The sequence below is a fragment of the Pipistrellus kuhlii genome, unplaced genomic scaffold, assembly GCF_014108245.1.
Source record: "Pipistrellus kuhlii isolate mPipKuh1 unplaced genomic scaffold, mPipKuh1.p scaffold_m20_p_12, whole genome shotgun sequence".
Taxonomy (NCBI): Eukaryota; Metazoa; Chordata; class Mammalia; order Chiroptera; family Vespertilionidae; genus Pipistrellus; species Pipistrellus kuhlii.
In genome coordinates this window covers 28646381-28673511 of record NW_023425427.1, presented here as the reverse complement: position 1 = coordinate 28673511, position 27131 = coordinate 28646381, and the positions used below count along the sequence as shown (strand labels likewise).

The 27131-nt window shown below is 39.8% G+C and overlaps 1 protein-coding gene and 1 long non-coding RNA gene across 6 annotated transcripts; both read right to left on the bottom strand.

Annotated features, from left to right (window-relative positions):
• Nucleotides 1–4371: 4371 nt before the first annotated feature.
• On the bottom strand, nt 4372–7429 carry LOC123652140. The gene is made up of 2 exons (XR_006741290.1): nt 5167–7429; nt 4372–4964 (listed from the first exon to the last, which is right to left on the bottom strand). It is a non-coding gene; the product is annotated as an uncharacterized LOC123652140 (long non-coding RNA).
• Nucleotides 7430–12495: 5066 nt separating this feature from the next.
• Nucleotides 12496–21900, bottom strand: ZFAND5 (zinc finger AN1-type containing 5). 5 transcript variants are annotated; one of them, XM_036433799.2, is made up of 6 exons: nt 21767–21900; nt 17387–17546; nt 16846–16957; nt 16106–16209; nt 13477–13602; nt 12496–12734 (listed from the first exon to the last, which is right to left on the bottom strand). In XM_036433799.2, exons 2-6 carry the CDS (start codon nt 17535–17537, stop codon nt 12586–12588), a joined length of 642 nt encoding a protein of 213 aa, XP_036289692.1. In that variant the 5' UTR covers nt 17538–17546; nt 21767–21900; the 3' UTR covers nt 12496–12585. The 5 variants fall into 5 exon arrangements, with proteins under 5 accessions (XP_036289692.1, XP_045436075.1, XP_036289690.1 ...); XM_045580119.1 differs by lacking the exon at nt 21767–21900 and adding an exon at nt 20504–20519; XM_036433797.2 differs by lacking the exon at nt 21767–21900 and adding an exon at nt 19587–20102.
• Nucleotides 21901–27131: the final 5231 nt, after the last annotated feature.

Genomic DNA, 27131 nt, shown 5'->3' with positions numbered 1-27131 from the left:
AGATTGTTAACATGCTTAGAAATGGCTTGCCCCTGTTCAGGATTCTAATGCAATCCAGGTTTCCTACATTCTATCTATCTATCTATCTATCTATCTATCTATCTATCTATCTATCTATGTATCTATCTATCTATGTATGTAAAGGCTAATATGCAAAGTGTCCCATTGGGAGTCCGACCGGGGACCAGGAGTTCAATTGCTCCCTATGACATGCACTGACTACAGTGGGACAGCATGGAATGAAGGAAGGCCCTGGCTGGCAGCCACTGGAAGGTAGGGTCTAAACCGGCAGTTGGACATCCCCTGAGGGATCCCAGATTGGGAGACAGTGCAGGCCAGGCAGAGGAACATCCCCCTCCCATACACAAATTTCATGCATCAGGCCTCTAGTAGATAGACAGATAGATAGATAGATAGATAGATAGATAGATAGATAGATAGACAGATAGATAGATGATGGATAGATGGATGGATTCCATTGTTGCCATTATGCAAAGCTGAATTAAAGAGAATGGGAGTCACCATTATCCAAAGCCACATAAAGGCCCATCCATCCTCCTTTATGTGGTCTGGTGTACTGTTACAACACTCCCTACCTACCCATCTAACCCAAATGTGAGGGCTTTGACCTGAGTATGTTGTGACTTAGTCCAGGTATCAGCCCAGGTTATGTTTTTTTCTCTTTCAACATTCCCTTCACTCTGAACTAACTGTTTACCTCCTTTCATATTTGGCATCATCTTAACTCTCATTCTTCTTAGATGATCATACACACCCAGGGTTTTGCCCTATTGATCATTTGTCTTTGGCTTCTTTGCCATCTATTGATTAAGGCTGGCAGCTATTGGTCTCAGTGATGCTCTGTCTGCTTTGCTCCAGCACACAGTACAAGTACTCTTCACTCATTAAATCATAATTTCCTTTGGCTGAACTTGTTCAAAGAACGAAACAAATACTTCATCTGGAAATAAACCTGTGATTTCTTAGCCAGTATAAGATTTAAAGACTTTGTATTCCCCTGTATAGTCCCAATGTACCAACCTTAAAAAGTAATTTCAGTCTTGTATTTCATTTAGTTTTCTTTTCAGTAAAAATATCAACAAATTACTCTGGAAGACATCTTTCTTGGGTTTGTTAATTGGATTATCTTTAATAGCCCATTTTTAGAATTTATTGCTAGGGCTCAAACACAGGCACACCATCAGAAATTAAATCGAGCGAGGCACTCACGGAACCATAAATAAAACAGAACAAAGTGTTTTTCATTTAGTGTCTTTCAAGGTGGGCTAGCTGAAAAGGAAAGGCATGCTCTCCATTTAAAAAATCAGAAAGGAGAAGCTTGTTCTACTTGGTTAAAAGCAGGGCTATATGAAGCAACTCATTTTCTAAGGAAGAGATCTTTTTTCAAGACCCTCTGAGGATTAACTTTATGACAAAATGGGAGTTTATCCTCTGCCATCTGTCACAGAAACCCAGCCTCCAATCTATACGCAAGCCTCAGAGCAAAGAGCAAGCAAAGGGGATTGAGAGACATAAATGTAGCAGGAGCTGCTTCACAGCAAGTTTATTTCCCATTTGTCTCCATCTGAAGGCTTTCAAGATGGGAACATTTAACAGGCCTCTCACTGACAGCTGGTGGGAAGATTAGTGATCAAGGGTTGCAGATATTTGGACAAGGAATGTGTTCTGCTGTGGGGGCTGATGGGAAAGCGAGGGGGAGAGAGAATGCTCGCCCCCGAAATGGAGACTGATGAAGCTAAAAGCCCCAGAAGCAGTTGGCAGGGGAAGGACAATGGATCCTGCCTCCTTGTGGGCGCAGCAGCATCCTATGTCCATGGGGGAAGGCAGGCCGCCCTCTCCAGAGAAACGTGTAGTGAGTAGCGAAGCGGTGCTCTTGACAAAGCCAGTCGTGACAGGCTTCTCATTGGTGAGGGGCTCAGTTCTGTCCGAGGAGAGAAAACATTTGTCAGTGAAACAGTGTGAGGAAGTCAGAGCCTTTGTGCAGCAACAGGATTCTTCCGTTCGATCCTGATCATGTCCCCGTTCGTCTGATGGGTGTGCTTTTCTAGCCTCAGTGACTCCAGGCCCTCCCACGGAATCTCAGTGGAGAAATGGGGACTGCGAAGATTTTTGCTTTTTCAATTTACACACTGCTTCCGAGGTCAATGAAGCTATTGATTCCACTCACATGCAATTTACTACTCCTTCTCCTTCTCATCCTCCTCAGCTTTGATTGACTCATTCCAAAAACCAAGGTGTAGACATATAGTTGAATTAGAACTGACCCATAGTTTAAGCATGAAGCGAAATGAAAGACTCTTGTTGGTGGCCACTGCAAGAAAGTCTAAGCAGAGATGCCTGTGGCCTTGTGGTGACATGAAGCCAGCAAGTGCCAGGCAAAGTGAGGAGAGCTGAGTGGAGAAAGGAAGGAGCTGAGCCTCTTTCTCCCCCAGAATTCTAACTCGTCCTCCAATTTAAAGAGAGAGAAAAAAAAAAAAAAGGCTCTGAATAGGTCTTTCTCCTTTTCTGGAATCCCAAAAGGTTAATGCTGGAAAGAACCTGAATAGCATCTAAAGCAAACCTTCCATTTTACAGGTGAGGGAAACTGAGGGTCTCAGAGGTGACCTGACTTTTGTGGTCACAGAGTTGCTTCAGGACCGTCTGCAATTTTCCTAAGGCCCAGTTCACTTCTGTCTGGCAGCAGATTCTCTTCTGGACTGAACTATTCTCAGGCTCCTAGGAATTCTTCTCAAATACACCTGGACTTTTGGTCTTCCATGTTCTTCTCTACATTTCTTGACGTTAGCAAGAAATCCTGTTAAGTCAGTTAGCCAGAATCCCTCACGCTGGTTATCCAACCACCTTCCATTCCTGACGGGTTTCTCCTCACCCACCATTCCCCAGGTGAGGTATGACCATCCTGGCCTGCCCACACCAAGGATCTCGCTAGGTCAGTTTAGCCAGGATCCTACCTTACCTGCAATGTTTCCTCTTGGTGATTTCCTAGCCACTGACACCTCACTCCTTGGCTATAAATTCCCATTTTCCTTGTATTTCAAGCTGATTCCATGGCAGTGGTTTCTATACCTATCTTGATGGTTCTGAAAAAAAGAGTGCCCTAAGCATCATGAATAATTTTGTCTTTGACACTTGTCTGAAGAGCCTTGTTTTTTTTAATCATCATGAGAGAAATTAGGAATTCTCCACTCTCTGTTCATTCAGTTACAAGGGGGTAGGAGAAGAGGGCTAAAATCCTTACCTAAAAATAAAGTAAGGCCCAGCCAGCCTGACTCAGTGGTTGAGAGTCAACCACTGAACCAGGAAGTCACTGTTCAATTTCCCAGTTAGGGCACATGCCCGGTTGTGGGTTCGATCCCCTGGGGGTTGGGGGCGTGTAGAAGGCAACCTATTGATGATTCTCTCTCATTGATGTTTCTATCTTTCCCTCTGTCTCTGAAATCAGTAAAAAACATATCTAAAATAAGAATTTTAGATTTCTAACAGAAATACATACTGACTAGTGACTTTGTTTGTTTGTTTGGTTTTAATAAAATCCTCTTTTATTTCTGTAGGATGGCCAGACATGATGCATAAACCTTAAGAGGGTCCCACCCCAATGATTTACATTATTCTCATGCCTGCTCTCAGTTACCCTCTGAAATTCCCAATTCTGGTCATTTAAATGCTAGGGGCATACAACTTAATTTTAAAATTCATCCAATTGTTTTAATAGAAAAAAAATAAGTCTGACTTATAGATTATTAGAAAAGAAATTACACTGACATTATTACAAAATATGAGTTTACTAAAGATGAAGAAAAAAAAAAAAAGATAGGCCCTGGTCAGTTTTCTCAGTGGTTAGAGCATTAGCATGAACCAAATGATCTCAGGTTCTATACTCAGTCAAGGGCATGTACCTTTGTTGTCCCAGAGCCTGTTGGAGGCAACTAATCTATGTTTCTCTCACATTGATGTTTCTCTCTCTCTCTCTCTCTCTCTCTCTCTCTCTCTCTCTCTCTCTCTCTCCCTCCCTCCCTCCCTCCCTCCCTCCCTCCCTCCCTCCTTCCCTCCCTCCCCCTTTCTCTAAAAATCAACAGAAAAAATATTCTTGGATTAGAATCTAAAAGAAAAAATGATGTTGGGGAGCTGGATAAGAACGAGATGTAGTCAGCATAGGATTTATTTTGTATTTTTCCAAAGGAATTTGCAAAATTTGTTTGCAGGTGGAACACAATCTTTAAAACCTTTGCCACACTATTGTCACACTTAGCAATCACAAATCATTCTCACCTGCATGAACTCCAGACTTACACTGGGATGTCTAACTGAGCTCTAAAAAAGTGTCTTCATTTCAAGAATAGGAAAATGATGTTTTATTTTTATCAGTAATTTATTGAAGCACTTGATAGTTAAAATGTACATAAAACAATCCTTAGCTAAATGCATCAACCCCTTGGGGGCTCTAACAATTGTGTTAATTTATATGCATTAAGCTTTCCATTCATTGTCACTTTCAGAAATTCTTGTCAAAGTTGTCATCACGCTGAAGGTCTGACTCATTTTTAGCTTATTTGTTCAGATCTGTCAGTTATAATTGTTCTTACTTCCCTAGTCATTTTTGTTAATTTCCCTGTCTGCACAGCCCACCAAACCTTCTCCCCCAGCTGTCCCAACTGGATTTGGTATTTGCTAAGATGTTAGGCCCTAAATTCTCATATTGCATTCTAGGTCTGGCTAGTCACAAAACAGCTACTGCTCTTGGTCCAGGGTGATTGAGTCTTTTCCTCCTTTAAAGAATATTTTATTAATTGATGAGATTTCTTCTAGATGGTCTTTTACTATATATTGATAACTTTTTCAATGAATGAAATAACTAATAACTAACTGGTAGATATTATGGGACATTTTGCTAACTTTATTGGCTAGTTTCCAAAATCTAGAGTGCATTATCTCTATCTTTTCCTCTAAAGTAGGGGTGTCGAACTCAATCAGAGAAGGGGCCAAAATCTAAAATCCAGCCTAAATCGCGGGCTGAATGGTTTACTGAACAGTCATAAACTGTCATTGTGATGGAAACGCAGCGGAGTGCAGTGATGACAGCGCGGTGCGGGCCACATTGCAAGGCCTGGCGGGACGGATTTGGCCCACGGGCCTTGTGTTTGACACATGTGCTCTAAAGTAAATGTTTTACCAATTTAACAGAGAGCATGACACACAGGAGGCACTCATTGTGTTTTGCTCTGTTATTGTTGCTACTTTTCTCTTTCTTTTAAGTAGTTAAAAAAATATAACATATCAAATAATGAATTTTCATTACAAGTAATATGGTGGCTGAGTTTTGAAGGTGATAGATTCCTGGTGTAAGGAAAAACTATTATGATGAACCAGGCACCTTGAAATATGCTGGAAATATAAAAATGAATATGTCACAGCCAGACCTTGTATTCCAGGGGTGTTAAATATAGGTAGCTGCTTTCATACAGTTGGCTGTCGTTACAAGTTGGATGACCCATAGCTTGCATTAAACAAGCTGAGGAATAAAGCATTAGCACAGTCCCAAGTTTGTTCATTACTCTCATCACACCTTAGTATGGCAAGAAACAAGTCATCCTCCATCTGATAACTATGCCACTGGGAAATGTGTTCCCAAAGTCACCCTTAGCAGGGAAAAGGGAAGGAGGCTCACACAGAATATTTTTAAAGGCCAAATTTACAAGTGGTTCTACCCATGGTTTATTAGCCAGACTTTTGATACACAGCTAAGTGCAAGGAACCTGGGGAATAATTGACCTCTTATTCACCAGGGAAGAGGAACTGGGTGGTGAGTACTTAGCATTACTTTTGCCACACAGGTGGAGATTATTTTCATCTGAATCTCTCAACATACACACCAACATGAAAATGCGAATATTTCTCACAACCATGAGGAGATAAACATTTTTAGATCATCATGGTACTTCTCAAAGAGTTACTGTTTATTGACTCTGCCATATCAAGGAAATGTAACATTAATGATATAACTTTTATCTGTAGCAAAACTACAAGTATTGTTAATTAATATTCATATAAAAAGTATCTGGATCATATTTACCATAATTATTCTTTCTGTATCATTTAATAATTAAAGCAAGATTCCTTGGCACATATTCTAGTCTTCATTATGTATTTTATATAGAGGGTTTGTTTCTCCCCAAGATACATTCAAGTACTAATTCCTGGTACACGAGGATATCTTTTTCGGAAATAGGGTCTTTATAGATGTATTCAAGTCAAGATGAGGTCATACTTAATTAGGATGGGCCCTAAATCTAATGACTTGTCTTTATAGAAGAGGGAAATCTGCATACAGAAAGACATAGACACGCAAAGTCAGAGGTCAATGGGGGAAAAGAGCTTGGACTGATACAGCTACAGGCTAAGGAAAGTCAAGGATTGATGGCAATTGCCACAAGCTAGGAGAGAGGCATGGAATGGATTCTCCCTCTCAGAGCTCCAGAAGGAACCAAGCTACCAACTGCTTAACTTTAGACTTCTAATCTTAAGAACTGTGAGAGAATAAATTTTTGTGTTAAGGTACTGAATTTGTGGGGGATTTTTTTTTTATGGTAGCTCTGGAATCAGACACCATCTTTTAATTTGTCATGGATTATACATACAGGATCAGAGAAATTTACACTCAAGTTAGGTAATTTATTTATACACTTTTTTTTTTTTTCCTGGTTCATCCTTGAACTCTAAAGGGTAAGTGCTTAAGGAAATCTTTTTTTTTCTGAACAGTTTTTGCACTCAAAAGTAGGAATGTGTCAGAAAGGTTTTCTATTAACTTCTGACTAGACTAGATGATTCTAATTCCTGGACAGCGTTGGTTACATTATCAGTCATTTTAGATACATACAACTTGAGGTTATAGTGATAATCAGAGTCATAAGGAAAAAACATATTCAAAACCAACTAAATACAATATATTTAACCAATTAAAAAAAATGACCTGTAACATCTGTCATCTTGTTGACATGAAGTATTATTTAGCAACATTGCTACCTATAGTAAAAAGGAAAGTAGTACTTTGATGCATACAAGAGGAAGTCTTACATTTATGCCACAAAATGGTGTGTCTTTTACTTCCAAGACTAGAACACAAATGCACTCTAGGAGAAAAGACAAAAACAGTGCTCATTGCTTTTTATATAATTAAAAACCAATGTGTGTGGAGATAACTATTATAAATATTAAATGTCATTTCTGTATTTTTACACTGTACATGTTTTTAAAGCAGGTTGTACAAATACAAAAAATTGCCGTCAAACTTCAAGTTACTTTTCATTAACGATCTGCTGTCTCACCCACAGAAACCCTTCTATGTAACTTAAGGTTATATAATCTTATTGCTAATCAGCCAGCAACCACTCCCACCATTCTCTCCAAAACTACCTATAAAAGTGTAATATGCTAATTAGACCAGATGGCCAAAAGACCCTCCAGGACTGAGGGCCAAGGCAGCCACCAAGGCAGCCACTTTGGCTGCGAGGGCCGAGCCCTGCACAAATTATGTGCATCGGGCCTCTAGTAAGGTAATATTTAAGAAAAATCACTGACATCATTGAAGTCAAACAATTACACAAACAAGAGTCCAATTAAGTCAAACATTTACATGACATGGAAGAGATAAAACTACCGTTCCAAGTTATGGTAGTTATCTAAAATGTATGTCTTGGGAGACAGGAGAGAGGCTTTGCTTCTCAATGTATACTGATAAATTTGTTTTTGAACCCTGTGAATTTATTGCCAACTCAAATATTTACAACAGTAGTATCATTAACATGTTGCTATTACATTACTTAGTAAAGAGATTTGTTCACTTTTACTATTTGCTATGAACGTCATTTAACAGACATGTGCAAAAGAAAACTTTTAATGAAAAGAATGATTCTAACAACTACTATAGAAAAGTGTGTTTCCTCAAAAACCCAATAATCCCACTTCTAGGAATATATCCTAAGCCTGAAACACAAATCAGAAAGAATATATGCACCCCTATGTTCATAGCAATGCAATTTATAATAGCTAAGATCTGGAAACAGCCCATCAATAGATGAGTGAATAAAAAAGCTATGGTACATTTATACCATAAAATACTATGCAGCTTTAAAAAAGGCTCTATTACCCTTTGAGACAACATAGAGGAACCTAGAAATTATGCTAAGTGAAATGAGTTAGAAAATGACAAATATATGATCTCACTCATATATGGAGTCAAATGAAAATAAACAGAAACAAAATAGATCAAGACGTGTAAGCATGCAACAGACTGACGAATCTGAGGTAAGTGGGGACATGAAGAGATTCACCAAAGAACTTAAATGCAAACCCATCTACACACAATAGTGTGAAGGGCTGGAGAGGGGGCGGGAATAAAGAGGGAGTTAATGTGTGGAAAAAGGGGGACATCTATAGTACTTCCAACAATGTAAATTAGTGGAAACAAACCAAATGTCACCAACTGATGAATTAAGAAAATATTATACATCCCTCTATAAGAGAAGATTCTGGGATGGGAGTGCCAGGGAGAGGTCAATGGGGGAAAAAAGAGTCATATGGAATACTTTAACAATAAAAAATTAAAAAAAAAAAAGTCTAATCACTTCAAACAAAATTTTAAAGTTGCAGTTCTTTACCGTTTCACTATGACTTAATGTTATTTCCAACTTTTAGAAAGTATTATTCTGAGACACTAAAATTAAATGATTCAAGAGGATAACATGCCATAGAGTTGGAGAAAATATTTGCAGAATACACATCTGATAAAAATATTATCCAAAAATTAAAAAAAGGGCCAAAGACCTTGCCTGACAACTCACCAATACAGATGGTAAATAGGAATATGAAAAGATACTCCATATTATGTGTCAGAGAAACAAATTAAAATGATACCACTACACTTCACTTGGTGTTTACCCAAAGGATTTTAAAAACTTACACACCAAAGTTTACAGCAACTTTATTCATAATTGCCAAAATCTGGAAGCAACCAAGATGTCCTTCAGTAGGATAAACTATGGCATAACCAGACAATAGATTATTCAGCACTAAAGAGAAATAAGCTATGAAGACATGAAGGAAACCTGTGCATTTTACGAAAAAAAAAAAAAAAATCCAATCTGAAAAGGTTACATACCGATTCCAGCCATTTTGGAAAAAACAGAATATGGACAATAAAAATCAATAATTGCCAAGGATTGGGGTAGGTTGTAGGCAGAGGCAGTGTATTCTATGGGGAGTGAAAATAGTGATATCACAATAGGTACATATCACTCATTATACCCTGGTCCACAGAATGTGTACCAAGTGAACTTGTACACAATGGACTGAGTGATTGAGTCAATGTAGGTTCATCGGTTTTAGCAGATGTACCACTCCTGTGGGAGATGTTAAATAGGGGGGGCTATACATGTGTGAAGGGGAAAAGATATATGGTTAATCTCTTCACGTTCCTATTTTACTGTGAACCTAGAACTATTAAAAAAATTCGTCACACATTTAATAGGGAATACTTACTATATGCCAAATAGTTACCATCCTTATTTACAGATGAAGAAACCTGGTTCCAGGATCCATCACCCTCTTAACCAGTATGCCACACATTACTTGAATTCTATCCTTTTCAAATTGATCCGCTATGGGAAGCCCACCTCAAATCTGAAAACCAAGGGCTCCTTTTTACAGGTTGAAGCCCAATGCAGAATAGATTTGAGGAAAGGCATAGCCCAAGATCATACAGCTAATTCATGTCACCATGGTTTGTCCTAGCAAAACATTTTTGGAGGTTATGCAGGTATCTTTGAGAAATATGACACACTTAAAATGCTTAGTATCTCAGTGTACATACACCAAAGTTAAATCCCCTTTTTAGTCTTGCCTTAGAAACATTCATGTTTGAGCCGAAACCGGTTTGACTCAGTGGATAGAGAGTCGGCTTGCGGACTGGAAGGTCCAGGGTTCAATTCCGGTCAAGGGCATGTACCTTGGTTGAGGGCACATCCCCAGTGGGGAGTGTGCAGGAGGCAGCTGACCGATGATTCTCTCTCATCGATGTTTCTAACTCTCTATCCTTCTCCCTTCCTATCAATAAAAAATATATATATATTTAAAAAAGAAACATTTGAATACAAGTTTATATAGAATTAAATCTTCCTAGCTGCCTTACAAACTTAGGTTTCCTTTTCAATGCTTCTGACAAATTAAATCCTATAAGATCAAATTTGTCTTCAGTTTCTTATAAAAACTGATTTTGGAAACATTTATTCAGTGACCTTTATAGATGAAGTCCAAAGGTCGATCACCTTCCAAATTTTCTTTATCCCCCACATACCACATTGATATGAAAATCTTAAATGTTAACAAGAGGTAGCAGTGAGGAGGAAAATAGGTCATACTTTTAAATCTTTAATTGTACCAAACTGTGATTCTTCAGTATCCTTCATATTTCAGGAGATGCTATCCTTATCTTGTCATAATACTTTTGAAAATAGAAGTCTAACCCCCAAAGAACTATGACAAATAATAGTCAAACTCCAATACTGAAAAGCCATGGTTATCCTTGGCTTCAGTTAGCCCCTGGGCAAGGTCAGAATATGTCACTGTTATTTCTTATTATCTCTTATGACACCTTCAAGAGCAAACTCTTGGACCCATCCCTACATTAGAACCAAAACAAGTGAAATAAAACTATACCTATTTTTTTTTTGTACTAATTGTCATGCCTAAAGTGTTATCTATAAAATAAAAAAGGAAGGGGAGGGTAACACCATTGATTGTTCAAATATCATTCCTTCTTCTTAAGTGCTAAGACTCTTTAAGATCCTAAAATAGCCTATACATTTCTTCAGACAGTTGCCCATTATGTAACCATACTTTATTTTTTTACAAAACTCATCTCATGGTTCTCATTTTAACACATTGATAAGGCAATGAAAAAAAACAAAACCAAAACAACAGCCATGCAAAGTTTACATATGCAACTAAAAAGTTGAATTTGAAACCTTTTCTAATCATCCCCCTGTATAATTTCTAACTATGGCTTAAAAACCCAATGAACAAGTGGAAGTTTCCCTCTGTACATGGCTTTTATTATTTACATAATACAATATAGCATCGATGCTGAATAGCATGATTATGTGCAATACATAAATATGAACTATCTGTACACATCTGCAAATCTAACTCAGAACTAAGGTACAAAGATTTGAAAGCAAAATTGAGTGCTTTAAGAAGAAAAGTAAAACTAAGACTGAACACTGCAATAAATCAGAAGTAGTGCCTCGTGTACATACTTAACTATTTACAGATGAAAACAGGCATTACCACAACACTAATCTAACTATACTCATTTATACATAAAAAACACAAGTTTCATACACAGAAAACCTTCCATTATAACACAGAAGTGATATTACCAGACAAGCATCAATGAAGTATACTGCCTCTTCTAGTTGTTATTGTACAATGCTGTAAATAATGCAGCCCATGCAACACACCCAAGAACACTAGTCCTATACCCAAGTACAATTAATAATAAAGCAGCCCTCTGCAAGTGGTGCTGGATACCACTAGGTAAGAAGTCTACTGCAGCCATGTTGGTTATGATTCTCCATGCAGAAGGGTAGTTACAGTAAGAACTGAAGTCTTTTAAAAAAGCTCTAAACATTCATTCTTCAACCAAAACATTCAACAAAAGATGCACATGAAAAATTAACTGTTCAGATACCTTTGCAACTTAAAATTCAGATGCATGTTACTCAACAGAGCTGCTGTATGTGAAAACCAAATGCAGTTCTAATTTCTTCTTGTAAACAAATTAATCCTAGTGCAGTTCTGTGCTACACATTTTTTTTTAAGCAATAAGTAATGCAGAATCTTCTGGTGCAGGCCAATAAGCTTCAAAGACAGCTCCAGACAGTTGCTTGATGGTTTTATTCTTATAACCAGTTGCAATGTTTACCTTTCACAGAATGTCTTTATTTGACAGCTTTTAGACCAATTAGCCATGCTTGTATGTGGCATCAAATACTAGTTTTGTGGAAAGGTCTGATCCTCTTTATCACCTTCTTCCTGCTTCCAAAGAACATGTGGAAATTAACAGTGAAGTTTAACTATGGTAGAAGTAGACTGCCAGTCCTTTTCTGGTGTACCATTTTTTAGAAAAATACAGGCACATAACACTAGCCAAAGATTATACCTTGATACATTCCCAAGAGGCAGATATGCTGCAAACATGCAGATTTCATGTTTTGTTTGGCACGTGGGAGCTAAATTTTGTCCTTGTTATCTGTGAAATTCAATTTGATATGCAGATTTCATCCAATTTTATTCAAGGGAGGGCATATACATTTTGTAGGGCTGTATCTGTCCAATTCTGCCTGTAACAAACACCCAAACATCCTAAAATATCAATTATAAGACAGACAAGTAGTATAAAGTAAAACTCTGGAGAACATCAAAGAAAAATGGCCATGCATCTGCTCTTTAATGTTTTCCTACGATATATTAAAATAAAAACAAAGTTTCAGTCTCTTCACAAGAAGTAATTTATATTCTCTGGATTTTTTCAGCCACAACAACGGGATTCTCTTTTCTGATTTTTGCTGCAGCTTCTGCTTTGTAATCATATGGACAGTTGTGCTTGTCAGAGTAACGGTGAAGTCCACAAAACAAATTTCCACATCGGCAGTCAAACCCTGTACACACAAGAGGAAGCAGGGTCACTTGGGAACTTGTAGCAATTAAAAGGAAAAGAAAAAAGGAACCAGCTTTCATGGCTCTTTGCAACAAGACAAAGTCTGTCACTTTAAATTGTGAAACAGCTTTTAAGCCACCTTTGACATGGTGAGAAATTCAAATAACTATTCTTCCACAGACTCCCATAGATATCACACAGGGTAATTATTACACAGGCTCTGGAATCAGAATGACCTGGATTTAAATCCTCCTCCTACTGTATGTTAACTAGGTAATGTTTCACGTGAAAACAAAGGAAAGACAACCAATTAAACAAAACAACTAAAAAGTATCTAGAATATTTTATGCCTGGCTCAAAGTAGGCACTATTTAGTTCTACTTCCTTTTTCACAGGAGAACAAAGGGAAGAATCAAAAGGAATGTATTTTTATCAATCAAATGAAGTAATTCATAAGGCCTCAAGTTAAAAGGATTTCATGTGATTAGGGAGACAAATGGAAATCAAACTAGACTTCCTCCCACTATCCCTCTTTCTAGTCCATTCTAGAAACTTTCTATTACTGAAAGTTGGGATCCTGAAATTTCACAATGATTTATTTTGCCATTATAACAAGTGCTTGTCTTTAGAAGATCTGGAAGATTTTGTTTTATTTGTAAGATCAATCAGTCCCTTATGAAGAGACCAGGAGCTCCTTGGTGAACCCTACCGTAAAATATACAGTTTATTATGTTGTTTAATACCTGTAAGGCCAACTTTCTTTCTGCACATGAAACATCTATTCTTCTTTGGTTTGGGTAACTCAGGAGCTTTTTCTTCACTTTGAGAAGTACTAGGTTGAGAAACTGATGAACTGGGCTGAGTGACAACTGAAAAACAAGGGTACAAATTAGAAATTTGTCAAGCATTCAACTGACTGCTAATTAACCAATTAGCTATGCTAAAAAAAATAAAAACACCTAGGACTTTTTACTTTTATATAAGAACTTTCAAATATAAGAATTTCTTGCCAACCAACATACCACTTGTTCCACTAAATTTTATAAAATTATCACCCTACTCATAGTTCTTTTAAACTTCTCTTAGCAGCTAGCTAGTACTAAGAAACCCCAATTCTAGAAGTTTTTAAAGACCTAAGAAATGTTGGCCACATGCTATGTGTTTTTCCATGTTGCAGTTGCCTACATATAAACATCTTAATTAGGGCTGTTGAAATTCATTACTATTAAGTAAATAAAGTTAACTTCTAAGGTACTTGACTATAAAAATGTCCATTTGGTTTCAGACTTACAGGAAAAAGAAAGATTGTGTAGTAAAACCAGCAAATTTTGACAAGTGAAACCCAAATTATTAATCACCATCTTCAGATCCTAAAATGTCACAATAATTATTTTGCCATTATAACAAGTGTTTTAGTGTTATTCAGAAGATCTGGAAGATTTCTTTTTTTTTAAGTTTCCTTTGAAAGATTAGCAAACATTGTCTTTAGGACAAGTACTTGTGCAGTTTTGACTTTAGACTGTTAAGGATTTTATGGACAAAACTAAAAATATATATATATTTTTATTAAAAGTCCACTTGCCAACATGAAATCAACAGAATTTGTCAATATGAAGGTAAAACTGCAGATTACTCCAGTTAAGCCCATATTACCATTAGCCATTTACCAAATTTGACTATACTTTTATAAAATTCAACTACATATATAAACTGAGTTTTAATATTGATCCAAACGTCAACAATAGCAAATTAATGTATGCAATGCTAAAATTACTGCCTAAAATAGGCCAGCACCAATGCTAGAAGCCTTAAGTCCAAACTCTAGAGACAAGCCAATTGGTACAACTTATTCTAAAAATTCTTCCCAAATTCATAACTCATTTGCATTAGTAATTTATTCAGAGAGATTAATAGGTTAACAGAATATTCCATCTATTACTTATTCCTAACAATCTACTATGACAACCTTATTATAATTTTTCCTGGTGGAATGACAATAGTTTGGGGATAGGAAAGAGTGATAGCCATTTCCTGAGCCACACCTGAAAACTATACAGTGGTTCCATAAAGATAAGAAGGGTTTAAAAAAAAAAATGATATAGAAAAAGACAGAAAAATCATGAATTACAGAATTCCCACTAAGAGAATAAATAGATTAGCTACAGATCTAACCCAGAAGAATACTGTTAAGGCCAGACTAATTTATGTTTAAAACACATCCTGCCCCTGCCTTAAAAGCCACACACATACACACAAATTTGGTCCACTTTTTCAGAAGGATAGAACTCATTTCAAAATATCAAATATGGATTCACTTGCTCAACTTATAAATTTTCACTTTAATTTTATAAATTAAGATTAATGTAGTTCACATAAACTTGTGATGTTAGAAAAAGCTAGCCTACAAAAGAGATTATATATTCACTGACATTATTTCCATAAAGCTTTATATTATGTTCAATCAATACTACTAGGAAATAATAAATTGATAAAAAATATGTGAACTGTAATATACATAGATTCTTGTTCTAGGCCCAGCACAGATAATTCAAACAAGTCAGTTTTCTGGTTAATACATTTAGAGTATTTATTCATGGTTGCTATAGAAGTTAAGCAGTGACTCAAAATCACTAAAGAAAACAAAAAAATGCCTTTCCATACTGAGTTTTAAACTCTCACAAAATATGGGATCCTACACTTCAACTTGAAAGTTTTAGTGTTAAATATGTTCTACTGCTTGAATATTTTCTACAATGTTGACAATATTAAGTTACTGCTTTTGACCTAAAAATTTTCAATTTTGAAATTTAATCTACATAAAATTTTTCCAGGTTTACGAACAATACCTTCTCTAATGATTTACATACTTTTAAAATATGACAGTAATACATTATTTTAAGTTCACTAAATTCTTAATACTTCCAATCTCCAGATTATAGACTTTGCCAATTTATTGGTATAGGGGGTGGTGGGGATGGGCAGAGAAGAAAGAAGAGAATAGAACACATGTGTCAAACACAAGGCCCGCGGGCCAAATCCGTCCCGCCAGGCCTTGCAATGTGGCCCGCACCGCGCTGTCATCACTGCACTCCGCTGCGTTTCCATCACAATGACAGTTTATGACTGTTCAGTAAACCATTCAGCCCGCGATTTAGGCTGGATTTTAGATTTTGGCCCCTTCTCTGATTGAGTTCGACACCCCTAGAATAGAATGACTATTTTATTTATACTCTCTAAAGAGAGTGGTTCTTGCTTGGCCTGTATTTTCTAGCTCTCTCCTTTGATCCTTCAATGGGAAGGAACAAATCCCCCCACCAACCCTTTCTCATACTACAAGTCCAGAACTGAACTAATATTAAACAAAATGCATACCTGGCTCTGACACCTCTGTTTTCGGGGTAGTTATTTTGTCCTCTCTTGAAATGCTCATTTCTGTCATTTGCTGAGTTACAGGCAAGGCAGCCACAGGCACATTTCTATTTGAGTTCAAGCAAACATTTTTAAAGATGTTAAGGGTACTTCTTCGTGAGATAAGTTGTCAGTTCAACTTCAAATTATATATTATTTCCAACATATCAAATGGAGCTAAATAATCTAAAAATTTAAAAGAATACTGGATGCTCAGCAAAAATGGTTGAGAATAAAAGCAAGCAATTTGATAAATGGCTCAATTCAAGGCTGCATATCTGTATAAGTCACGATGTTTTATTAATAGCCAACTAAGAATTTTGAGCTGTGCCTGTAATGTTTAAGGGCAAAAGGGGGCAGTTTGCCAAAATGCCTTGTGTGGCATTACACTAAAGTCTGCAGAGCCTCACTCCCTACAACCTATAACCTCAATTACAAGGAAATAAAAGCACAGCATTCTCAACACAGCATCCTTGGTGATGGTATAGAGTGCTTTATAATGTACATTTTTACTCAATGACCTACAAGATCATACATTAAAAGATACTGAAATTCCTGACTGTGCAACAGATGCAAAGCCAAGGGCATTTGATATGTTAACATCCTTACTACTATATAGGAACACATAATTAAAATTGTATGGCTAGCACAGATATCTTAATTTCTTCCTATTACCATAAAAACTCTGAAATGCTCAATCTTACCTTGATTTTTCAGATGTGCTGCCAGCAGCACCTTCACAGTTGTTTAAACTAACATCTGCTCTTTGCACAGATGCAGAATCTGAGGTAGGACTGTTGGAACCACTAGCTGTCCCTATTTAAAAAAAAAAAAAAGGATTTGTAAGAAACAAAGCAATACTATAATCAGTATCAAAACTATTAATAAGTAACAAATACTTGCATTTAATTAAGTTAGTGGTTTAAGTATTTTCATTGTGCTGCAGATTCCTACACTTAAGTATCCAAAAAATAAATATATTAAAAAGTCATATCCAGAGAATAAAAGTATGAAACAAAAACTCAAATAGAAAAATGACAAAGCTAGTCAAGATGCTCGTTGATAGTCATTTATTCCTGATGTAGTTATACCAAGTACTTTGGCTGTTGCTTTAATTTCAAACTTTTCTTAGGTCTTCTCTCTTTGGGCTTTCAGCATTCATTCTTGGTCTTAAGCCCCAATTCTTGACTCTATGTTTTCTGTTCACCAATTCTTCAAATGGGTTTTTCCTTGGAAACAACTTACCCATTGGGCTCATTCTGCCACTATTCTGCTGCCTCTGAAGATGCTCTTTGTAGCAAACAGAACACATTCCATTTGTCCTAGGATTCCCATAAAAGCCACATCCTGTACTACACAGCATGGGCCCTGGGGTCTGGTTAGTCTCCTGAGCCATATTTTTCTGCTATAAAGAAAACAAAAACAAAATTTTAGAAACTAGCATGTAACTAAAGTAAAATCACTAAATTAGTATATGATGGCCACTAGTTTTTCTAAACATCAAGTTTATTTCTAACGAAGGCCAAAATTAAAAAAGTAGGGGAAGAAAAACATGCATATTTTGCTGCCTTTATAAAACAAAGGGCATGAAAGGAATTGTTTTATAGCTTGATAAATAATGACCTATAATGACTTCACATAGGTTGATTATTAGGCAAAAAGATTCTACCATTAAACATTAAAATGTATTTATCTCAATTTCTGAAAAGGTCGCTCTGTCTGATATCACAATTACATTTATATCAATTCGGGCAACTGATATCTAAGTTCCTTTCTGTTCTCTTGCACAACAGTTACAAATATTTTACATTGGTTAAAAATATTTAAATGAAACTTGCAAATGGGTAAAACCTACAATCTTAATTACTGACACTTGAGAACTACTAGTGTAGTGATTCTTTAAATTAGCTGTATAGATATAGCTCTAAAGTTTTCTTAAAACATCTGAACATGCTTGGGCCCAACTAGTAATTCAACAATTCTGCAAACTGAAATGAGAGCTGGTAGATGACCTGGCCTTTCCTGTTACCTTGGAATCAACAAGTGAAGCTCTAAGAATTCAGGGGGTCAGATGCTTATGCTTTTATGTTCTACATTTGAGGTGTGAAATCTGCATCTGGATACTTTTAAAGTCAGTGCCTAAGAAACCTACAATGCACACATTATCAGCCATAGCTTTCTCAGCTAAAGACTATCTCTTGAAACTTAACAAGTGTCTGCCTTCTTCATACCAAAAATGAAATCTTTTCAAGCTAAATTCAATAAAGCAAAGAAAGTAAAGCAATATAAACACACAACCTTGAGTAATAGTTAATATTTAATGCTAGGTTACCAGAAAAATCTTTATATAGAAAGCATACTCTTGCTTTTTTGCACGAGTCTTATTAAAATTAGCACAAATATATATATAAAAAAACAAAATTAGCACAAATATTTTGCTAAGTTTAGTGAATTTTCCCGAGTTAAGATAAAACACACACTATTAATTTGTATGAATGTACAAAGCATACTTAACATTTTATAAAAAAAACAAAACAAAAGCACAGATCATTTGCTCTAACTTGTCACTCATTTAAATGTACCTTACTATTGATAATAAGATCACTTATAATTTATTAAGTTACAAACATTTCAAATAAGTGCAGGAAAGTACTTCAAGTTACAGCTTGCCATCTTCTGGAATTTCATAAGGCTTTTTCCAACTACCACTTCTAAAATACACTCTTTTAAGGAAATATTACAAATAATGTCTTCATTATTAGCAATTTTTATTAACAAAATTATTTTTTAAAAGGGTGGAAGAGGACTAAAATTCTGGCCTGGCCAAATCCTGACAATTACTCTCCCCAATTAAATAGTAAACTTTACTTTTGTTCGCAAAAAGACACCATTTTCAAGTTTTAAAATATTTCAAGCCAATCAAGCTTGTATGGAGAGTGACCAAGATCCACAATTTACTTCAGACAATAGTATTAATTTAGTTGACACTGTCTCTTTAAATAGTAAGTGGAATTTAGCTGACTCATTTTGGAGCAAAGTAAACATTTCAAAATCCTTTATGAAGTTTAATAAACACTTTCAGCTGATTATTTGTGCATATGTGCAAAATATGCTTCAAATAATAAATTATGTATTTATTTGCATGCCCTCTACCCTAAGTATGTGAAGCTTTATCCTAAAAAAAAAAAGTTGGGCCATTCCTTGAGCCCAGTTTAAAAATTATGCTAGCTCACTTTCTATACAAACTTGCAGTGTCATCTGATAGTGGCTTTACAAGCAAATTGGCTTAAATTTGAGACAACAAACATTAACATTCGTCAATATGATTCTTAAAATCTTTTATGTAAATAAAATGGGGGGGGGGGATCTCATCCAATGATTTCATCCACTTGGACATGCGAAGTATTCCACCTTTCCTTCTTCAGGAAACAATAAACACATCTACCTTCAATTCACTATAGTCTTCAACTCTGAGATAACAGGGTATGTCTTCTAGATGGCTTCTCATCTTGTAGTCTATTCCCCCCTAGAAAGCCAGCTTTTAAATGCCATCACATGTGCACAGCTTGCCTTAATATTTCTCAGGAGCTTAGATCACATGGGCGGCGCTTCAGCCTGTCACAAGGCTGCAATGTGACAGGCCGAGCTGGATGGAGGATCTCACATAAAGCCTAGTCAACAGGGGCCTCTGAAATCAGCTTCTATTTATATCCCAGAGCCTGCCAACTCCTACACAACCTCAAAACCTAAGGATGCAGCCTTCATACATCTAATATAAGAAAACAAATAAAAAAGATCATGTAGGCTGCTACAGTTTTTCTCTAATGTAGGGAGGGAGGGTTAGAGAACAATCTCAAATTCAATCTAAAAGATGCAAGCAGGCATCATTAATCACGCACGAAGCCAAAATGGCCAGGGTTGTTTATAAAAACCAAGCACAGTGGAGAGAGCATCAAGGCAGAAAAAATACTAATGTTTAGTGGTAATTTTTTTTTCTTGCGGGGGGAGGGGAAGCTTGCTATAAGGTACTGTGGTTTCCTCCTGCTTGGCAATGTTTTAGAAAAGTACAGTACCACTATTTTAGCACCTTTAAAGTTGATAGAAACTTGAGCATTATGTGTCAGCTCTATCACGTATAAGTGAAACATTTCTTTTTCTAGTTTTGGCTTTTAACTCATAGCTTCAAAAAACAAACCATCAACAAAACTCCAAAACCTGGGCATGCAACTGAAAACTCTTCAGCCTCAAATGTAATAAAAAACAAACAAACAAAAAACACAAAATACAAAAAAAACCACAAAAAACTTTTAAGAAATCTATGGCATTTAGACATGCTAAAAGATGTTAAGAATGCCCACTCACCTGAAGTTGATGCCTGAGTTCTAGCCTCTAATCTATTTCTAGCCAAGCCAGTGACCTTGGGCAAGTCCTCACTCCCTATCTCAGTTTCCTCCTTACCAAATAAGAGTGCATTAAGTTGGTCCGAAGGTTGTGGGTTATTGTTAAGCTGATTAACAAATAAGAGTGCATTAGTGTGATTTTAAAAGGCTCCTTGCCAAACTTAATACCGGGCCTCTGAGACAGAAAATAGGGAAAAACTACAAACAAATCCCTTTTCGGGCCCATTTAAAGAAAAAAAAATATCAAGATTAAATTGCAGTGCTTTCCCCAAAGTTCTGAAATCCTACTTTTTCAGATTTTTTTTTTTTTTTTGTAGATTACCTGAATGCCTGGTTTAAGAACAGGGGGCTCCGTGACCTATATTACTTTACATTTCTAGGTCCTTAGACCAGATTCTTGGGAGGCATTCGTTCCATAAAGATAACCCGGGGCCTTCCCCAAAACACAGCAGAGGACTTCACGTTCACCAGCCTAAATGCACGAAACAAAGGGGAAGGCGCTCCATTTCCTTCGTGAAAAGGGATCTTGGGCGAGGAAGGCCAGCGACGTTGGGGGAAAAAAAAACTGAAGCACCAGGAGAGAGAGGGCTCCCCTCATCCACGTTCCCGCGGGTTTTGTAACGAGTTCGGGTCCCCACTGGCCTCGCACCCTTGGCCAAAAAAAGCTCAGGCCTCGCTCGGGAACAGCAGCCCGACGGTCGGGGCCTTCTCCAAAAACTCCTGAGTCATGCACAACAGCGGCCCCGCCGGGCAGGCAGGCAGGCCGGCCGGCCCCTCACCCCGCGGGCCCGCACCGACCCCGGCCCCAACGGCTCCCCGAGGCGGCGGCGGCAGAGTTGCGGGGGGAGGGCGGGCGGCGAGCGGGGGGGCGAGGCCGCCGCGGCCGCCTTTGTCTCTCCGGGCCCAGGTCTGCCCACGTCGGGCGCCGCGGGGGGAGGCGGGGAGGCCCGGAGGCCGGAGCCCCGAGCCCCGGAGGCCGCGCGCCAGCCGGGTTGTCCCCTACTGTGCGCGTGCGAGCGGGCCGGGGGCGCCCGGGGAGCCCGGCCTCCGGCCACGACGACAGGATGACGCCTCCGTCTTTGTGTTTCCTGAGGCGGCCGGTCGGCAGGCTCCCCTCCGCCGGGGGCCGCCATGCGCGACCCCCACGCACAGGCCGCGCCGGGGTTCCAGGGCCCCCGAGGCCGACCCCGGCCGGCACGCGCCCTCCCGCTGCGCCCGCACTCACCCGCGTGAGCAGGAGGCCGGGGCCGGGCCTGCGTGCGACGCCGGCGCAGTGGGGCCGGGCCGAAGCCTGAGGACGGGCGAGCCGGACGCCCGGGAGCCGCGGCCACGGGCCGGGAGCAGGTAAGGAGCCGCGGGCGGAGGTGGCGCTGCTGCTGCTGCCGCCGCCGCGGGGGCCCTTCTTTTGTTCCGCGGGCGCTCCGAGCGTGGCCGGGGGCCCGGCGGAGCTCGGGAAGCCGGGGAGGAGGCGGAGGGAGGACCGGAGGCTGCGGCGGCGGCGGCGGCTAACGCTGCTCGCGGAGCTCGCCCGTCGTCTCTCCTCACGCCTCCGCCGGCGGCGGCGGGTAGGGCCGATTCCGAGGGCGAGAGGGGCGGGCGCCGCGAGGACTGGGCACCGCGAGGGCCCGCCGATGGCGCTCTCCTCCGTCGCTGGGTGCTACCGCCGATGAGGCCGTGGCTCCCGGGAGGGGGGGCGAGCGAGCCCGACTACATGCAGACAGGTCCGCGGTCCGGCCGACTGACGCTTCCTCTCCGCCCCGCGCCCGGGCCGTGAGGAAAGAGGGAGGGAGGGGCGGGGCCTGTGCGTCAGCGAAAACCCCGACGGCGGCGACGGCGGCGCAGGGCAGCGCGGTGACGTAGGCGCCCGACGCACCGCCCCCGCCTCCGTCAGTCACCGGCTCCTTGGGGCGGGGCGGGGCCTGGCCGCGCGGCTGTCGCGCGGAGCCGAGTCACCGGCGGGACCGGCCCCGGGGTGGAGCTGGACGGAGCGAGTCCGACTGAGTCTGTGGTTCTATTTTTAACCCGATTGTTCGCCCTCAGCCTCCCTCTCTCCTTCCCTCCCTTCCTTCGGGTTTTCTCACTCGCGCCCACTTTTCGGCATTTGAGTTTCTCACGCTTTTTTCGTGAGCCCTTTCCTCCTTCACCCCAGCCGCTCCCCCACCCCCTCACCTTCCCAAGAATTACAAGGATTCACTTTGCCGAGAGGAGGAGGAACTGCTTCACAGACGGATTTGGCGTCTTTTCGCCTGTGTGTGAAGTCTCCGCCCCGATCCCTTCCCCGGTCCCTCTCTGGGTTCCAGAGTCCGGCTGGAGCTCGGCCCGGCCGCCTCGGGGAAGGAGCTGGGCCGGCGGCGGCCGCTCAAGGTCAAGGTGGTTGTGCAGAGTCCCGAGCGAGCGCTCCGCCCATCCCGCCGCCAGCCCAGGCCCCCTCGCCTCCGTTCGCCTCTTGTTCCGAACACGCTGTCTCGGCCAGCCCGTAAAATCCCTGGAAATGGACTGTTCCAGCAAAGCGCCGCGAAAGCACGGGGAAGCACCCAATGTTCCACTCCAGAAATGATGGTGTTAGGGGACAAACAAGCTAGACCTGGGGCAGAGATCAGACAGGAGGAGACGCTGCAGGAGGAAGTTCAAAAGGGGAGAGAGAAGGGCAGGGCAGTTGGCATAAATGGAAAGGGCGAATTGGAAAGGGCGAGTTAACCCGGAATACTAGACCCTTTGCAAAGCACCAACAAGTTAAACTGGCCCCTCCAAGCGACTTTAGTTCAACTCAAGAGGACATTACCGAGACGGATAGGTCTTGTTTCCTGGTAACTTATAGCGTAATGAAAACTGAAATGAGGTTGAGGGCTTCTATTAGCCACCATTGAGAATGGAGGGCCGAAACCGGTTTGGCTCAGTGGATAGAGCGTTGGCCTGAGGACTCAAGGGTCCCAGGTTCGATTCTGGTCAAGGGCATGTACCTTGATTGCAGGCACATTCCCAGTAGGGATGTGCAGGAGGCAGCTGATCGATGTTTCTAACTCTATCCCTCTCCCTTCCTTTCTGTAAAAAGCAATAAAATATATTTGAGAGAGAGAGAGACAGAGAGGAGAGGCAGCTTGGCTCTGCGGATAGAGCAAGGGCCTGGCGGGTTGGATTCCGGTCAAGGGCACTTACCGGTTGCATCACGGTGCACACGAAATACCGGTGTGAGATGGTTCTAGGTTTCCCTGTGTCTCTCCTCCTCTCTCTCTTTCTCTCAGACTCTTCTCCTTTCCACCCTCTCTAAAAAAGTCAATGGAATATCCTCGGGCGAGAATTACACAGCAACAACAAAAAGATTGGAGTGGCAAGTCCCACAGGGTTTCCTAAACTCAAGGATCAGAAAAATACCCTGTGAGGCTGATTTAGAAGATTACTTAGGTCTCTTCCCTGGAGATTGTTTTGGTTGGTCTGGGGCGGAGCTCAAGAACCTGTATTTTAATGCTCCAAGAGATAATTTTATAATTTTGGGAGACCCTCTTTTGGTGCTCTGTGCCAAAAGTTCCATAATCAGTTTCCTGCCGCAGCAAGCAGAATACTTAGGATATAAGTGACCATTTAGGCTAATTTCTGTGGTTAGTTAATGTGCTAGAAATGTTAAGTAGTTTCAGTCACTGGTCTCAGGACTGAAACTTATTTCCTTGAATGAGTTGAAACTTATTTCCTGGAATGAGCTGATAAGTTAGTAAAAACATAGCAATAACCATTTACAGATCATTTTTGGTGCTAAGTATTTTTTCCATTTAGGGTTTCATTTAATCCTAACGGTAATTCACTGAGGTAGATATTATTATAATTATTAAGAAGAGTGATTTGCTTGAAGCTCTGAAGGGCAAGAAAGCTCTGGAACTAATTCTTACTGAGGAAAATAATAACAGACTCCTCCCACCCCCAGAATTTTAGATATTAAAAAGTGAAACAAGCCCTAGCTGGTATGGCTCAGTGCATAGAGTAGGGGTGTCGAACTCAATCAGAGAAGGGGCCAAAATCTAAAATCCAGCCTAAATCTCGGGCCGAATGGTTTACTGAACAGTCATAAACTGTCATTGTGATGGAAACGCACAGGAGTGCAGTGATGACAGCGCGGTGTGGGCCACATTGCAAGGCCTGGCGGGACGGATTTGGCCCGCGGGCCTTGTTTTTGAAACACGTGGCATAGAGTGTCGGCCTGCAGATCAAAGGGTCCAGTGTTCAGTTATGGTCAAGGTATCATACCTTGGTTGCAGGCTCCTCCCCTGCTGGGGCCTGCTGTTGGTGGGGGTATGTGCAGGAGCCAACCAATCAATGTGTTTCTCTCACATCAGTGTTTGTCTTTCCCTCTCTCGTCCACTCTCCCTAAAAATCAGTGGAAAAATATCCTGGAGTGAGGATTAAAAAAAAAAAAAAAGGAAATACAAATTCTCAGGATCCCACACCAGACCTATGGAATCACAAACTCTGGGGTTTGGTCCAGCAGTAGTGTTTTAGCAAGTTTTTTTGTGTGATTCTGATGTATGCTCAAGTTTGAGAATTGTTTATTTACCCCCTACCAAGCCATTGGGTGACCTCTTTCAGATGCTCACACCAGTTACAGGGAAAGGGTGAAAAAAAGAAGAGATTCTTTTCATGTTACTGGTGTAACAGATTATGGGATATGTCTCACTCCCCTTTGGTGTTATAAATTGTCAGACTCTAAAGATAAACTATAAACACAAAATATACAATAGAATGCTCTTAATTTAGTATGCAAAAGGACTGTCACTCTATGATCATTAGAAAAGCTTGAAACTGACCTTTGTAAAATAGGTAATAGGAAAAGTGAGGTATGCTCGAATGTGAGGTTATTAATTGTTCCAAAAACACCTTTCACAGAATTCCATTATGTGGATGAAAAAGATTTATATGGAAAGTATAGCCTCACAAGGTGATCTGATCATTAATTCCTAACTGGGCAGGTCATGGTGGCATATAACTTTTATAGTAAAAGGTTTATCTTTGCTTTAAACAGTCCCAGTCCATTGTTTTTATGAATCTAGGTTAACACAACTTTGAAACAAGGGTAACCACCCTCAAGAGAGCACATGATCTTTTTTTTCCCTCTCTCTTTTTTTTTTAAATATATTTTATTGATTTTTTCAGAGAGGAAGAGAGAGGGATAGAGTTAGAAACATAGATGAGAGAGAATCATAAATCAGGTGCCTCTTGCACAGCCCCTACTAGGTATGTGCCTGCAACCAAGGTACATGCCCTTGACGAATTGAACCTGGGACCTTTGGTCTGCTCTATTCACTGAGCCAAACTGGTTTTGGCTTCCTCTCTCTTTTAATCTTTATTGTTGAAAGTATTACATAGCAGTAAGTTCTCTTTTCTCCCCCATTGATCCTTTCTAGCCTCCACTCAGCCCTGCCCCAGGCCTTCACCACACTATTGTCTGTGTCCATGGGTTATGCATACTAGTATATGCATACAAGTTCTTTGGTTAGTCTCTTCTCACCCATCCACCCATCCCATCCTTCCCTCTGAGATTTATCAGTCTGTCCCATGCTTCTATGTCTTTGGGTCTATTTTGTTCCTCTGTTTATTTAGTTCTTTAGATTCCACATATGAATGAGATTATGTAATAATTATCTTTCTCTGACTGGCTTAATACTCTTGAGGTCCTTCTGTGATGTCTCAAAGGGTAAGAGAGTGTTCTTTTTCTTACAGCTGCATACTGTTTCACGGTGTAAATGTACCAATAATGAATTCTCATAAAGAGAAACTAGGGGGAAAAATTCCATTTACCATGAAACAAACAAAATACTTAGGAATAATTTAACCAAGGTGATAAAAGACTTAGAAAACTACATGACATTTGAAAAAAGAAGTAGAGGAAGACATAAACAGTGGAAGAATACACTGTGTTCATGGAATGGTAGATTTAACATCATTAAAATGTCCATACTACCTGAAGCAATCTATAGATCCAATGCAATCTCTATTAAAATACCCAAGACATATTTCACAGATCTAGAACAAATACTCAAAAAATTGATATGGAACCAATAAAGACCCTGAATAGCCAAAGAAATCTTAAGAAAGAAGAACAAAGTTAGAAGGATCATAATACCAGATAGCAAGTTATACTACAAAGCCACTGTAATCAAAACAGCCTGGAACTGGCATTAGAACAGGAATATAGATCAATAGAACAGAACAGAGACCTCAGAAACTTACCGAAGCCATTACACTCAATATTTGACAAAGGAGGCAAGAGCATACAATGGAGTAAAAACAGTCTCTTCAATAAAAGGTGTCAGGAAAAGTGGATAAATACATGCAAAAAAAATGAAACGGGACCACCAATTTACACCATACACAAGAATAAACTCAGATTGGATAAAAGACTTAAATGTAAGTTGTGAAATCATAAAAATCATAGAAGAAACCAGAGGCAGCAAAATCTCAGACATCTCTTGTAGCAATATGTTTGCTGATACATAATCTTAACTATTCAGTTATCCAGTTCCTTACTTTCTTCTACCTTCATGTAATCTTCCTTATGTTCCCTCCTTAATTTCAAATGCATAAAAGAAACTGAAAAACTGTCA